This window comes from Gigantopelta aegis, chromosome 8, assembly GCF_016097555.1.
Source record: "Gigantopelta aegis isolate Gae_Host chromosome 8, Gae_host_genome, whole genome shotgun sequence".
Taxonomy (NCBI): Eukaryota; Metazoa; Mollusca; class Gastropoda; order Neomphalida; family Peltospiridae; genus Gigantopelta; species Gigantopelta aegis.
The window spans coordinates 2,104,530-2,117,298 of NC_054706.1; the positions used below are offsets into that span (position 1 = coordinate 2,104,530).

The 12,769-nt window shown below is 38.7% G+C and overlaps 1 protein-coding gene across 1 annotated transcript in view; it reads right to left on the minus strand.

The window, feature by feature from the left end:
* Window positions 1-12,769, minus strand: part of LOC121379955 (cytosolic Fe-S cluster assembly factor nubp1-B-like) — a 53,912-nt gene that overhangs the window by 12,789 nt on the left and 28,354 nt on the right. Inside the window, exons 5-8 of the mRNA XM_041508652.1 lie at window positions 10,151-10,183; window positions 1,920-2,010; window positions 1,052-1,206; window positions 311-421 (exon numbers count right to left, since the gene is read on the minus strand). Of these exons, the coding sequence (XP_041364586.1) occupies window positions 311-421; window positions 1,052-1,206; window positions 1,920-2,010; window positions 10,151-10,183 (390 nt within the window). The remainder of the gene's footprint in view (window positions 1-310; window positions 422-1,051; window positions 1,207-1,919; window positions 2,011-10,150; window positions 10,184-12,769) is intronic.

Sequence of the window (12,769 nt, forward strand, 5' to 3'; positions counted from 1 at the left end):
GATTACGATTGCGATTACATGACATTCTCAAACAATGTAATCGATTATGATTGCAATTACATGAAAACATGTAATCGATTATGATTACTGATTACGATTACCCCATCTCTGATATTTTGTCTTTTGTCTTCATCAAGGTGAGACAATGTCTTACCATGGCTAACTTAATAGTTCCCTTTTAGATAGTAGTATATGACTCCATGGTCAAATTCGTACTACAAATCTGCACAGCCTATTATCTGATACTGTACACTTTGGACAGACAAATGCACTCATGTTGTCCACCACACCGAGATTATCTGATACTTACTGTACACTTTGGACAGACGAATCCACTCATGTTCTCCACCACTCCGAGTAGAGGCAGCTTCACTTTCTGACAGAATGTGATCTCCTTCCTCACATCCTGCAGAGACACTTCCTGAAATAGTCAATTACACTTGGTTGTGCTCCGGACAAAAAGAAATAACATGATTGATTTTTGCATTTTTCAAATGTCATATATATAAGAAATGCATATAATATATTGGGTATTGGGATGTCTGGACCAGTCCATTGTAATATGGAAAAAGTGCCATAGGTAAGATGTCAGGCAGCTGTGTGTGTATTTGTGTGAGTGGGGGAAGGAGTTACCCCATCCCACACTACAGCAAATTTGGTGGGGGATGGAGGTTTGGGAGGGTGGGGTGCAATACAGGTAACTACCTAAGGTGTGGTGATCATGATGGCCCCATCCACGCTGGTCTCACTGAGATACTGTACGACTGACACGTGCTCGTCAGATGTGGGGGGTGGGGGTGGGGGGTGCAATACAGGTAACTACCTGAGGTGTGGTGATCATGATGGCCCCATCCACGTTGGTCTCACTGAGATACTGTACGACTGACAGGTGCTCGTCAGGTGTGGGGTGGGGGGTGAAATACAGGTATCTACCTGAGGTGTGGTGATCATGATGGCCCCATCCACGTTGGTCTCACTGAGATACTGTACGACTGACAGGTGCTCGTCAGGTGTGGGGGGTGGGGGTGGGGGAGTGAAATAAGGTAATTACCTGAGGTGTGGTGATCATGATGGCCCCATCCACGTTGGTCTCACTAAGATACTGTACGACTGACAGGTGCTCGTCAGACGTGCCGGGGGGCGTGTCCACCACCAGATAATCCACCTGGCCCCAGTCAACATCTCGCAGAAACTGCTTGATCATACCTACAGACCAAATCAAGTAACGGAGAAAACAACGTTACTACCCACACTGTCATAGCTGATACATTCTTCAGTTGTAGAAAATAAATAGAAAGTTATTATCACATTAGAAAAATAAAACTTTATTTATATAATGCTCTTAATTAACATTTTATGCCATGTATAATACAACACTTAAATGAAATTAACAGTACCAGGAATGATCATACATGTACTAAAAATCTTGCACTTAAATATGCATTATGTCCCTTTTGAAAAACAAACAATTTATTCAAATGTAAACTCTGTGTCTCAAGAAAAGTGTTACATTTTAATTATTGAAAAAATGTATTACTATTTTATTTGCTATATACTTCTAGAACAAATACATTTAATACAGATAACACTACTTAATATACATTCTGATAGTCTACCAAATACATCTGCACATTAGCTGTATTCATTGTTACACAAGGGAAACCACTCGAAACATTTTATGTGAATTTATACCAATGGTCATTAAAACGCCCCCATCCCTTTAATTTGAAGTGTAGAAGGTGCTGAAACCAACAACATATGGGCTGTAATATAAGACCACTCTAAACATTTTATGTGAATTTATGTCAATGGTCATTAAAAAAACAGTTCATCCATTCAATTTGAAGAGTAGAAGTTGCTAAAACGAACTCCAGATGGGCTACAATAATTACTATGAGATTTCTCTCTCTATACTTTACCATTCTTCTTCGGTCCTCGCCATATGACAGCGTCATCCAGACTACCGAGAAGAAACCCAATCGACATCACACATAAGTTGTCTTTTACATACTGCAAGAAAGACAATTATAGATAAAACAAGAAGAGTTACTTTGAAAGTGAACTTGTGTTGCGTTTATTAGGACATCCCCTCCCATCAACCCATCCAGTGATGATTTTCACTAACAATGGCCGTAATCAATTTAAAAGTGAACTTGTGTTGCGTTTATTAGGACATCCCCTCCCATCAACCCATCCAGTGATGATTTTCACTAACAATGGCCGTAATCAATTTAAAAGTGAACTTGTGTTGCGTTTATTAGGACATCCCCTCCCATCAACCCATCCAGTGATGATTTTCACTAACAATGGCCGTAATCAATTTAAAAGTGAACTTGTGTTGCGTTTATTATCACATCCCCTCCCATCAACCCATCCAGTGATGATTTTCACTAACAATGGCCGTAATCAATTTAAAAGTGAACTTGTGTTGCGTTTATTAGGACATCCCCTCCCATCAACCCATCCAGTGATGATTTTCACTAACAATGGCCGTAATCAATTTAAAAGTGAACTTGTGTTGCGTTTATTATCACATCCCCTCCCATCAAAATCCAGTGATGATTTTCACTAACAATGTAATCAATTTAAAAGTTTGTGTTGCGTTTATTAGGACATCCCCTCCCATCAACCCATCCAGTGATGATTTTCACTAACAATGGCCGTAATCAATTTAAAAGTGAACTTGTGTTGCGTTTATTAGGACATCCCCTCCCATCAACCCATCCAGTGATGATTTTCACTAACAATGGCCGTAATCAATTTAAAAGTGAACTTGTGTTGCGTTTATTAGGACATCCCCTCCCATCAACCCATCCAGTGATGATTTTCACTAACAATGGCCGTAATCAATTTAAAAGTGAACTTGTGTTGCGTTTATTAGGACATCCCCTCCCATCAACCCATCCAGTGATGATTTTCACTAACAATGGCCGTAATCAATTTAAAAGTGAACTTGTGTTGCGTTTATTAGGACATCCCCTCCCATCAACCCATCCAGTGATGATTTTCACTAACAATGGCCGTAATCAATTTAAAAGTGAACTTGTGTTGCGTTTATTATCACATCCCCTCCCATCAACCCATCCAGTGATGATTTTCACTAACAATGGCCGTAATCAATTTAAAAGTGAACTTGTGTTGCGTTTATTAGGACATCCCCTCCCATCAACCCATCCAGTGATGATTTTCACTAACAATGGCCGTAATCAATTTAAAAGTGAACTTGTGTTGCGTTTATTAGGACATCCCCTCCCATCAACCCATCCAGTGATGATTTTCACTAACAATGGCCGTAATCAATTTAAAAGTGCCGTTTATTATCATCCCCTCCCATCAACCCATCCAGTGAATTTTCACTAACAATGGCCGTAATCAATTTAAAAGTGAACTTGTGTTGCGTTTATTAGGACATCCCCTCCCATCAACCCATCCAGTGATGATTTTCACTAACAATGGCCGTAATCAATTTAAAAGTGAACTTGTGTTGCGTTTATTATCACATCCCCTCCCATCAACCCATCCAGTGATGATTTTCACTAACAATGGCCGTAATCAATTTAAAAGTGAACTTGTGTTGCGTTTATTAGGACATCCCCTCCCATCAACCCATCCAGTGATGATTTTCACTAACAATGGCCGTAATCAATTTAAAAGTGAACTTGTGTTGCGTTTATTAGGACATCCCCTCCCATCAACCCATCCAGTGATGATTTTCACTAACAATGGCCGTAATCAATTTAAAAGTGAACTTGTGTTGCGTTTATTAGGACATCCCCTCCCATCAACCCATCCAGTGATGATTTTCACTAACAATGGCCGTAATCAATTTAAAAGTGAACTTGTGTTGCGTTTATTAGGACATCCCCTCCCATCAACCCATCCAGTGATGATTTTCACTAACAATGGCCGTAATCAATTTAAAAGTGAACTTGTGTTGCGTTTATTAGGACATCCCCTCCCATCAACCCATCCAGTGATGATTTTCACTAACAATGGCCGTAATCAATTTAAAAGTGAACTTGTGTTGCGTTTATTAGGACATCCCCTCCCATCAACCCATCCAGTGATGATTTTCACTAACAATGGCCGTAATCAATTTAAAAGTGAACTTGTGTTGCGTTTATTAGGACATCCCCTCCCATCAACCCATCCAGTGATGATTTTCACTAACAATGGCCGTAATCAATTTAAAAGTGAACTTGTGTTGCGTTTATTAAAAGTGACATCCCCTCCCATCAACCCATCCAGTGATGATTTTCACTAACAATGGCCGTAATCAATTTAAAAGTGAACTTGTGTTGCGTTTATTAGGACATCCCCTCCCATCAACCCATCCAGTGATGATTTTCACTAACAATGGCCGTAATCAATTTAAAAGTGAACTTGTGTTGCGTTTATTAGGACATCCCCTCCCATCAACCCATCCAGTGATGATTTTCACTAACAATGGCCGTAATCAATTTAAAAGTGAACTTGTGTTGCGTTTATTATCACATCCCCTCCCATCAACCCATCCAGTGATGATTTTCACTAACAATGGCCGTAATCAATTTAAAAGTGAACTTGTGTTGCGTTTATTAGGACATCCCCTCCCATCAACCCATCCAGTGATGATTTTCACTAACAATGGCCGTAATCAATTTAAAAGTGAACTTGTGTTGCGTTTATTAGGACATCCCCTCCCATCAACCCATCCAGTGATGATTTTCACTAACAATGGCCGTAATCAATTTAAAAGTGAACTTGTGTTGCGTTTATTATCACATCCCCTCCCATCAACCCATCCAGTGATGATTTTCACTAACAATGGCCGTAATCAATTTAAAAGTGAACTTGTGTTGCGTTTATTAGGACATCCCCTCCCATCAACCCATCCAGTGATGATTTTCACTAACAATGGCCGTAATCAATTTAAAAGTGAACTTGTGTTGCGTTTATTAGGACATCCCCTCCCATCAACCCATCCAGTGATGATTTTCACTAACAATGGCCGTAATCAATTTAAAAGTGAACTTGTGTTGCGTTTATTATCACATCCCCTCCCATCAACCCATCCAGTGATGATTTTCACTAACAATGGCCGTAATCAATTTAAAAGTGAACTTGTGTTGCGTTTATTAGGACATCCCCTCCCATCAACCCATCCAGTGATGATTTTCACTAACAATGGCCGTAATCAATTTAAAAGTGAACTTGTGTTGCGTTTATTAGGACATCCCCTCCCATCAACCCATCCAGTGATGATTTTCACTAACAATGGCCGTAATCAATTTAAAAGTGAACTTGTGTTGCGTTTATTATCACATCCCCTCCCATCAACCCATCCAGTGATGATTTTCACTAACAATGGCCGTAATCAATTTAAAAGTGAACTTGTGTTGCGTTTATTAGGACATCCCCTCCCATCAACCCATCCAGTGATGATTTTCACTAACAATGGCCGTAATCAATTTAAAAGTGAACTTGTGTTGCGTTTATTAGGACATCCCCTCCCATCAACCCATCCAGTGATGATTTTCACTAACAATGGCCGTAATCAATTTAAAAGTGAACTTGTGTTGCGTTTATTATCACATCCCCTCCCATCAACCCATCCAGTGATGATTTTCACTAACAATGGCCGTAATCAATTTAAAAGTGAACTTGTGTTGCGTTTATTAGGACATCCCCTCCCATCAACCCATCCAGTGATGATTTTCACTAACAATGGCCGTAATCAATTTAAAAATTGATCAGACACTTCTAACTAGGATGAACGCTAAAACTGTAGAGATTGCAGAAACTTGGATAGCGAATTGTGACGTGATATCAAACAGTTTCATGTAATCTATTCTTGACAATTATAAATATGATCCAACATTTTCAACAACAATTATGAAACAAAAGTCCTTAACAATAATAAAAAAAATACTTTAGCATTGAAACTGAGTAGACCGGTTGCAATTTCCCACAAAGACATTAATAAGACTATGAGCCAGAGCCGGTTTATCCTAGTAGCACATGTAGCACATGTAGCACATGTAGCACATGTAGCACGTGCTACGGGTCCCGCGCTTCAGGGGGCCCCGCGGTGATGTGTACATTTATTTTCCCCAGGTCACTTTTCCCCTCTCCTCGAGGGGGGTTGCAAAATATATATCCTGGGAAGGCAGCCCCACTGATATTTGTGCTACAGCCCTGCGGATCCTTAAACTGGCTCTGCTACGAGCTAATATTTCACTTTCACTTGATTAAGCTTCTGCATATCAAATTTCCAGTGCAAATTATATGTATTTATTTACACTGGAAACACAGTACAAACGTAGCAACACTTTCCTTCATATCTATAATTAATGACACAGTAATTACAAATATACATATATGTAGTACATATTTTTTGCATGGCAATACTTTAAAAATCAAATACTTGAGTGTTTACAGATATTTAAAGGTAAATCAACAGAAAAACGGATTTAAAACATTTGCTTTAATGGTCCACCACCAAAAAAACCTAATTCATCTTTCGGTTTTTTTTTTCCTATTTTCCTATTAGAATATTTCTACCTAACAACTTAATTTCATTTTAACTCGATTTTCACGCTGATGTCCAAATAAGGTTCAAGTATGTTGTACTGGGCACACACCTCAACTATTTTGGGGGGATGTTTGTCCAAAACAATGATTTAATGGTATGGGGCTGTTCAACAATGATTTAATGGTATGGGGCTGTTCAACAATGATTTAATGGTCTGGGCCGTTCAGCAATGATTTAATGGTATGGGGTTGTTCAACAATGATTTAATGGTCTGGGGCTGTTCAACAATGATTTAATGGTATGGGGCTGTGCAACAATGATTTAATGGTCTGGGGCTGTTCAACAAAATGTTTTGTCACACAGAAGCACACCCATCACCCTCACCCATCACCCTCGCCCCTTACACAACAAGCACGGTTAAAGCCGCGGCTGAATGAAGCACAAAAGAAGACATTACCCAGATGGTTTACTCTCATTTGGTCGAAGTGTTAAATAAACAGTGGAACCGAATGAGAGATTCGTTAATTACCTGCCTTTTACCGATGATATGGAAAACTTGGACCTGTTCGCATTTCACTGACATAACATAATGTGTTGTAAAACTACAAGAAATACACAAGTCATATTAAGAGAACTGTTAGGATAGTATTTCTGAGATTACACCCAAGGCGAGAAGCATATTTCCGAGATTACAATCAAGGTGAGAAGCATACTTCCGAGATTACACCCAATGCGAGAAGCATATTTCCGAGATTACAATCAAGGCGAGAAGCATATTTCCGAGATTACACACAAGGCGAGAAGCATATTTCCGAGATTACACGCAAGGTGAGAAGCGTATTTCCGAGATTACAATCAAGGCGAGAAGCATATTTCCGAGATTACACCCAAGGTGAGAAGTATATTTCTGAGATTACACCCAAGGTGAGAAGCATATTTTTGAGATTACATGCAAGGTGAGAAGCATATTTCCGAGATTACACTCAAGGTGAGAAGCATAGTTCAGAGATTACATGCAAGGTGAGAAGCGTATTTCCGAGATTACACTCAAGGTGAGAAGCATATTTCCGAGATTACACTCATGGCAAGAAGCATATTTCCGAGATTACACGCAAAGTGAGAAGCGTATTTCCGAGATTACATGCAAGGTGAGAAGCGTATTTCCGAGATTACACGCAAGGCGAGAAGCATATTTCCGAGATTACACGCAAGGTGAGAAGCGTATTTCCGAGATTACAATCAAGGCGAGAAGCATATTTCCGAGATTACACCCAAGGTGAGAAGTATATTTCTGAGATTACACCCAAGGTGAGAAGCATATTTTTGAGATTACATGCAAGGTGAGAAGCATATTTCCGAGATTACACTCAAGGCGAGAAGCATAGTTCTGAGATTACATGCAAGGTGAGAAGCGTATTTCCGAGATTACACTCGAGGTGAGAAGCATATTTCCGAGATTACACTCATGGCGAGAAGCATATTTCCGAGATTACACGCAAAGTGAGAAGCGTATTTCCGAGATTACATGCAAGGTGAGAAGCGTATTTCCGAGATTACACACAAGGTGAGAAGCATATTTCCGAGATTACACGCAAGGCGAGAAGCATATTTCCGAGATTACACGCAAGGCGAGAAACATATTTCCGAGATTACACGCAAGGCGAGAAGCATATTTCCGAGATTACACGCAAGGTGAGAAGCATATTTCTGAGATTACACGGAAGGCGAGAGGCATATTCACTTAAACCTAAGTGAACCCTTCTCCAAAATATATTTACCAGGGCCCCTTTACCTGAATAGCCATAAGCAAGTTTATTAACTAATTAGACAATCCAGACTGTCATCTTAAGTCACCAATCTATTTATTTTCTACCAATTAAATGGCACTTCGACCAAATGGCACTTTGACCATCCAGATAGTGGTATTTTTCAACAAAAGAGGACTCTAAATCTAGAGCATGATCAACTACAGCTTTAATGAAGAAGAAGACGATGATGAAGACAAAGAAGAAGAAGAGGACAGGGAGGAAAAAGATGAAGACAAAGAAGAAGAAAGGAATACTTCTACATGTATCTATACCAACTAACTGTTAAAATATCAAGTGAGGCAACACAAATCTTCTTTCTAAAGTATGACCAGGTAGAGCAGGGTGCGATAAGGCTCGTTAGTTGTTATGACAACAGATTAATAAGATATTGCCCACCATGTACCAGTCATCTATTAATGGAGGGTGTCATGTACCCTACAGAGTCTCACAGTGACTTGTCAGTTACTTATCATGCTGAACACAGAACTGCACTAATCAAGGGTCTAATTAAATATTCATCAGTTTTAGATTGAGGGCGGTCACAGTCCAGTAAGCATGAGAACTGTGTTATTACCACGGAACATGATTTCCCCAAGTTCAAGCTATCGGATACTGAATAATGTCTTGATGGACTTGTGAACGCACACTGTTACAAGATACAAGGAATGTAGGCCACACTTTGGTGTTGTTTTCTCTCAGACATTCACGGCTGGTTCCATATAAGATCATATGGGGAGGGTTGAGGGTGAGGGGTGGGGCAGATATAAGACAAAAAAATTATGTATCCATGCCCGACATGTCCTTTGAATATTTTAAAACATAAATTTAATTTTTTTTAAATTTAATAAAATATTCAGATGTAGCAGTTTAAGGAGAGCTATCCCTCTCATTCTCCGTCACTGCCTCGGACTAGTTCAAGGAGAGCTATCCCTCTCATTCTCCGTCACTGCCTCGGACTAGTTCAAGGAGAGCTATCCCTCTCATTCTCCGTCACTGCCTCGGACTAGTTCAAGGAGAGCTATCCCTCTCATTCTCCGTCACTGCCTCGGACTAGTTCAAGGAGAGCTATCCCTCTCATTCTCCGTCACTGCCTCGGACTAGTTCAAGGAGAGCTATCCCTCTCATTCTCCGTCACTGCCTCGGACTAGTTCAAGGAGAGCTATCCCTCTCATTCTCCGTCACTGCCTCGGACTAGTTCAAGGAGAGCTATCCCTCTCATTCTCCGTCACTGCCTCGGACTAGTTCAAGGAGAGCTATCCCTCTCATTCTCCGTCACTGCCTCGGACTAGTTCAAGGAGAGCTATCCCTCTCATTCTCCGTCACTGCCTCAGACTAGTTCAAGGAGAGCTATCCCTCTCATTCTCCGTCACTGCCTCAGACTAGTTCACAGAGAGTATACGTTTTTAGCTCCCCTTAGCATGTGAATTTATAAAAACACACCAAAACACCCCAGTATTACAAAAGATTAAATATCAATACACTACTATGGTAATACAATGTATCTTAAATGGCTCCCCATAATCTAAGTTAGAGGAGCAATAAATCATTCCCCTACATTTTTTCCACGACAATGTCAAAATATTTGTGTAGCTATTGCTCCCACATCCATGAAATTAATATCTGGAGGTCAGATGTGTATATTCTGTCAACATTCATGACAGACTGTTGAACACCACAATAGGTTAATCTTCTATACAGGAAAACCACCTGTTCAAATAAGTATGTAAATGCTACTTGAGTAAAAATGGTGTTTTTTTATATTTTATATGAAGTGTTTTCTTCTAATCTGGTTTCACAGTACAAAGATAAATGAAGAAAGAGCACTTACCACAGGGGACCAGCCCGAACCACTTTGGTGAACCTAAGAACAAAGAACAAATACATGAAAACAACTAACATACATTAATTCTTCTCTTTTTTTAATAAAGAAGGCTGTATAAGCAGGGTTGGCAATAAATCAAGGGTACACTGTACCAGCAAAATAAATAAATAACTTTCTTGTTCTTAATTCTTGCTTAGCTTGCATTTCCATTATTGTGGAGGCTACTTAGTAAACGCGGTTGCCTATAAGCAGGATGCTTATTTTACATAGGAGATTGCTTATTGTAAGCAGGAAACTGCTTATTTTATGTAGGAGACTGCTTATTTTAAGTAGGAGACTGCTTATTCTAAGTAAGAGAATGCTTATTCTAAGTAGGAGACTGATATTCTAAGTAGGAGACTGCTTATTCTAAGTAGGAGACTGCTTATTCTAAGTAGGGGACTGCTTATTCTAAGTAGGAGACTGCTTATTCTAAAAGAAGACTGCTTATTCTAAGTAGGAGACTGCTTATTTTAAAAGAAGACTGCTTATTCTAAGTAGGAGACTGCTTATTTTAAGTAGGAGACTGTTATTCTAAGTAGGAGACTGCTTATTTTAAGTAAGAGACTGTTATTCTAAGTAGGAGACTGTTATTCTAAGTAAGAGACTGCTTATTTTAAGTAGGAGACTGTTATTCTAAGCAGGAGACTGCTTATTTTAAGTAAGAGACTGTTATTCTAAGTAGGAGACTGTTATTCTAAGTAGGAGACTGCTTATTTTAAGTAAGAGACTGTTATTCTAAGTAGGAGACTGTTATTCTAAGTAGGAGACTGTTATTCTAAGTAGGAGACTGCTTATTTTAAGTAAGAGACTGTTATTCTAAGTAGGAGACTGTTATTCTAAGTAGGAGACTGGTTATTTTAAGTAAGAGACTGTTATTCTAAGTAGGAGACTGTTATTCTAAGTAAGAGACTGCTTATTTTAAGTAGGAGACTGCTTATTTTAAGTAGAAGACTGCTTATTTTAAAAGAAGACTGCTTATTCTAAGTAGGAGACTGCTTATTTTAAGTAGGTGACTGTTATTCTAAGTAGGAGACTGCTTATTTTAAGTAGGAGACTGTTATTCTAAGTAGGAGACTGCTTATTTTAAGTAGGAGACTGCTTATTTTAAGTAAGAGACTTATTTTAAATAGGAGACTATTTATTTGACACAGAAAACTGCTTATTCTAAGTAGGAGGATGTTATTCTAAGTAGGAGACTGCTTATTGTAAGTAAGAGACTGTTATTCTAAGTAGGAGACTGTTATTCTAAGTAGGAGACTGGTTATTTTAAGTAAGAGACTGTTATTCTAAGTAAGAGACTGTTATTCTAAGTAGGAGACTGGTTATTTTAAGTAAGAGACTGTTATTCTAAGTAAGAGACTGTTATTCTAAGTAAGAGACTGTTATTCTAAGTAGGAGACTGTTATTCTAAGTAGGAGACTGGTTATTTTAAGTAAGAGACTGTTATTCTAAGTAGGAGACTGGATAACAGTCTCCTACTTAGAATAACAAAGTAAGAGACTGCTTATTTTAAGTAGGAGACTGCTTATTTTAAGTAGGAGACTGCTTATTCTAAAAGAAGACTGCTTATTCTAAGTAGGAGACTGCTTATTTTAAGTAGGAGACTGCTTATTTTAAGTAGGAGACCGCTTATTCTAAAAGGAGACTGCTTATTCTAAGTAGGAGACTGCTTATTTTAAGTAGGCGACTGTTATTCTAAGTAGGAGACTGCTTATTTTAAGTAGGAGACTGCTTATTTTAAGTAAGAGACTTATTTTAAATAGGAGACTATTTATTTGACACAGAAAACTGCTTATTCTAAGTAGGAGGCTGTTTAGTCAATGTAGGAGGCTGCTTATTCTAATAATGAGTAGGATTCTGAGATTCAGAGATAAAACAGGATCTTGTTAAACATAAAAACATAAACAAATGACTACAAGACATCTTTAATGCTTGGATGTTTTCCAATTAGATCTAGCTGTGGCCGTGTATACTATAGAGTCCAAGGGAAATCAATAATCAATAGGACACGGCTTCCTCCAGATAAACATGATTAGGGATTTACATGTATTATTGACATTTTCATGCAAATACAACCACAACAAATCGTCTCGGAACCGGATGGATCCACAACGCATTAAACATTCACAACACCAGCACATCGCATGCAAGGAAGACTCTTCATTGCTGTGGGGCGTGTTTTTAAAGCAAGGTTCAATTTGTTCGCTTGTCTCATAAAGATACCCCACTGAGCAGTCAATTGCCCAAACATAAATATATCGATCAGTCGGTAAACAGAAAAATACCTCATGCAAATAAGTGACAATTTTTTAACAATGAAGATCGTGAATGAACGCATACAGAGACATTTCTAATCAGATTAGTACCAACAACTGGAGAAGCAGGTATGAAGATAATGAGATCAGTTTATTACTGGCACTGTGTGATCTTATTGAGGAACAGGAATTGACAGAGTGTGTTTATATTCATGGCTGCAATAACTTTCCAAACACAAATACCAGGACTTAAAGGTTAATTTAACACCAATAAAAGGTTTGAAAAATGAAACAGGTACTTCGGTTTATTCAAATATAATAGAAAACA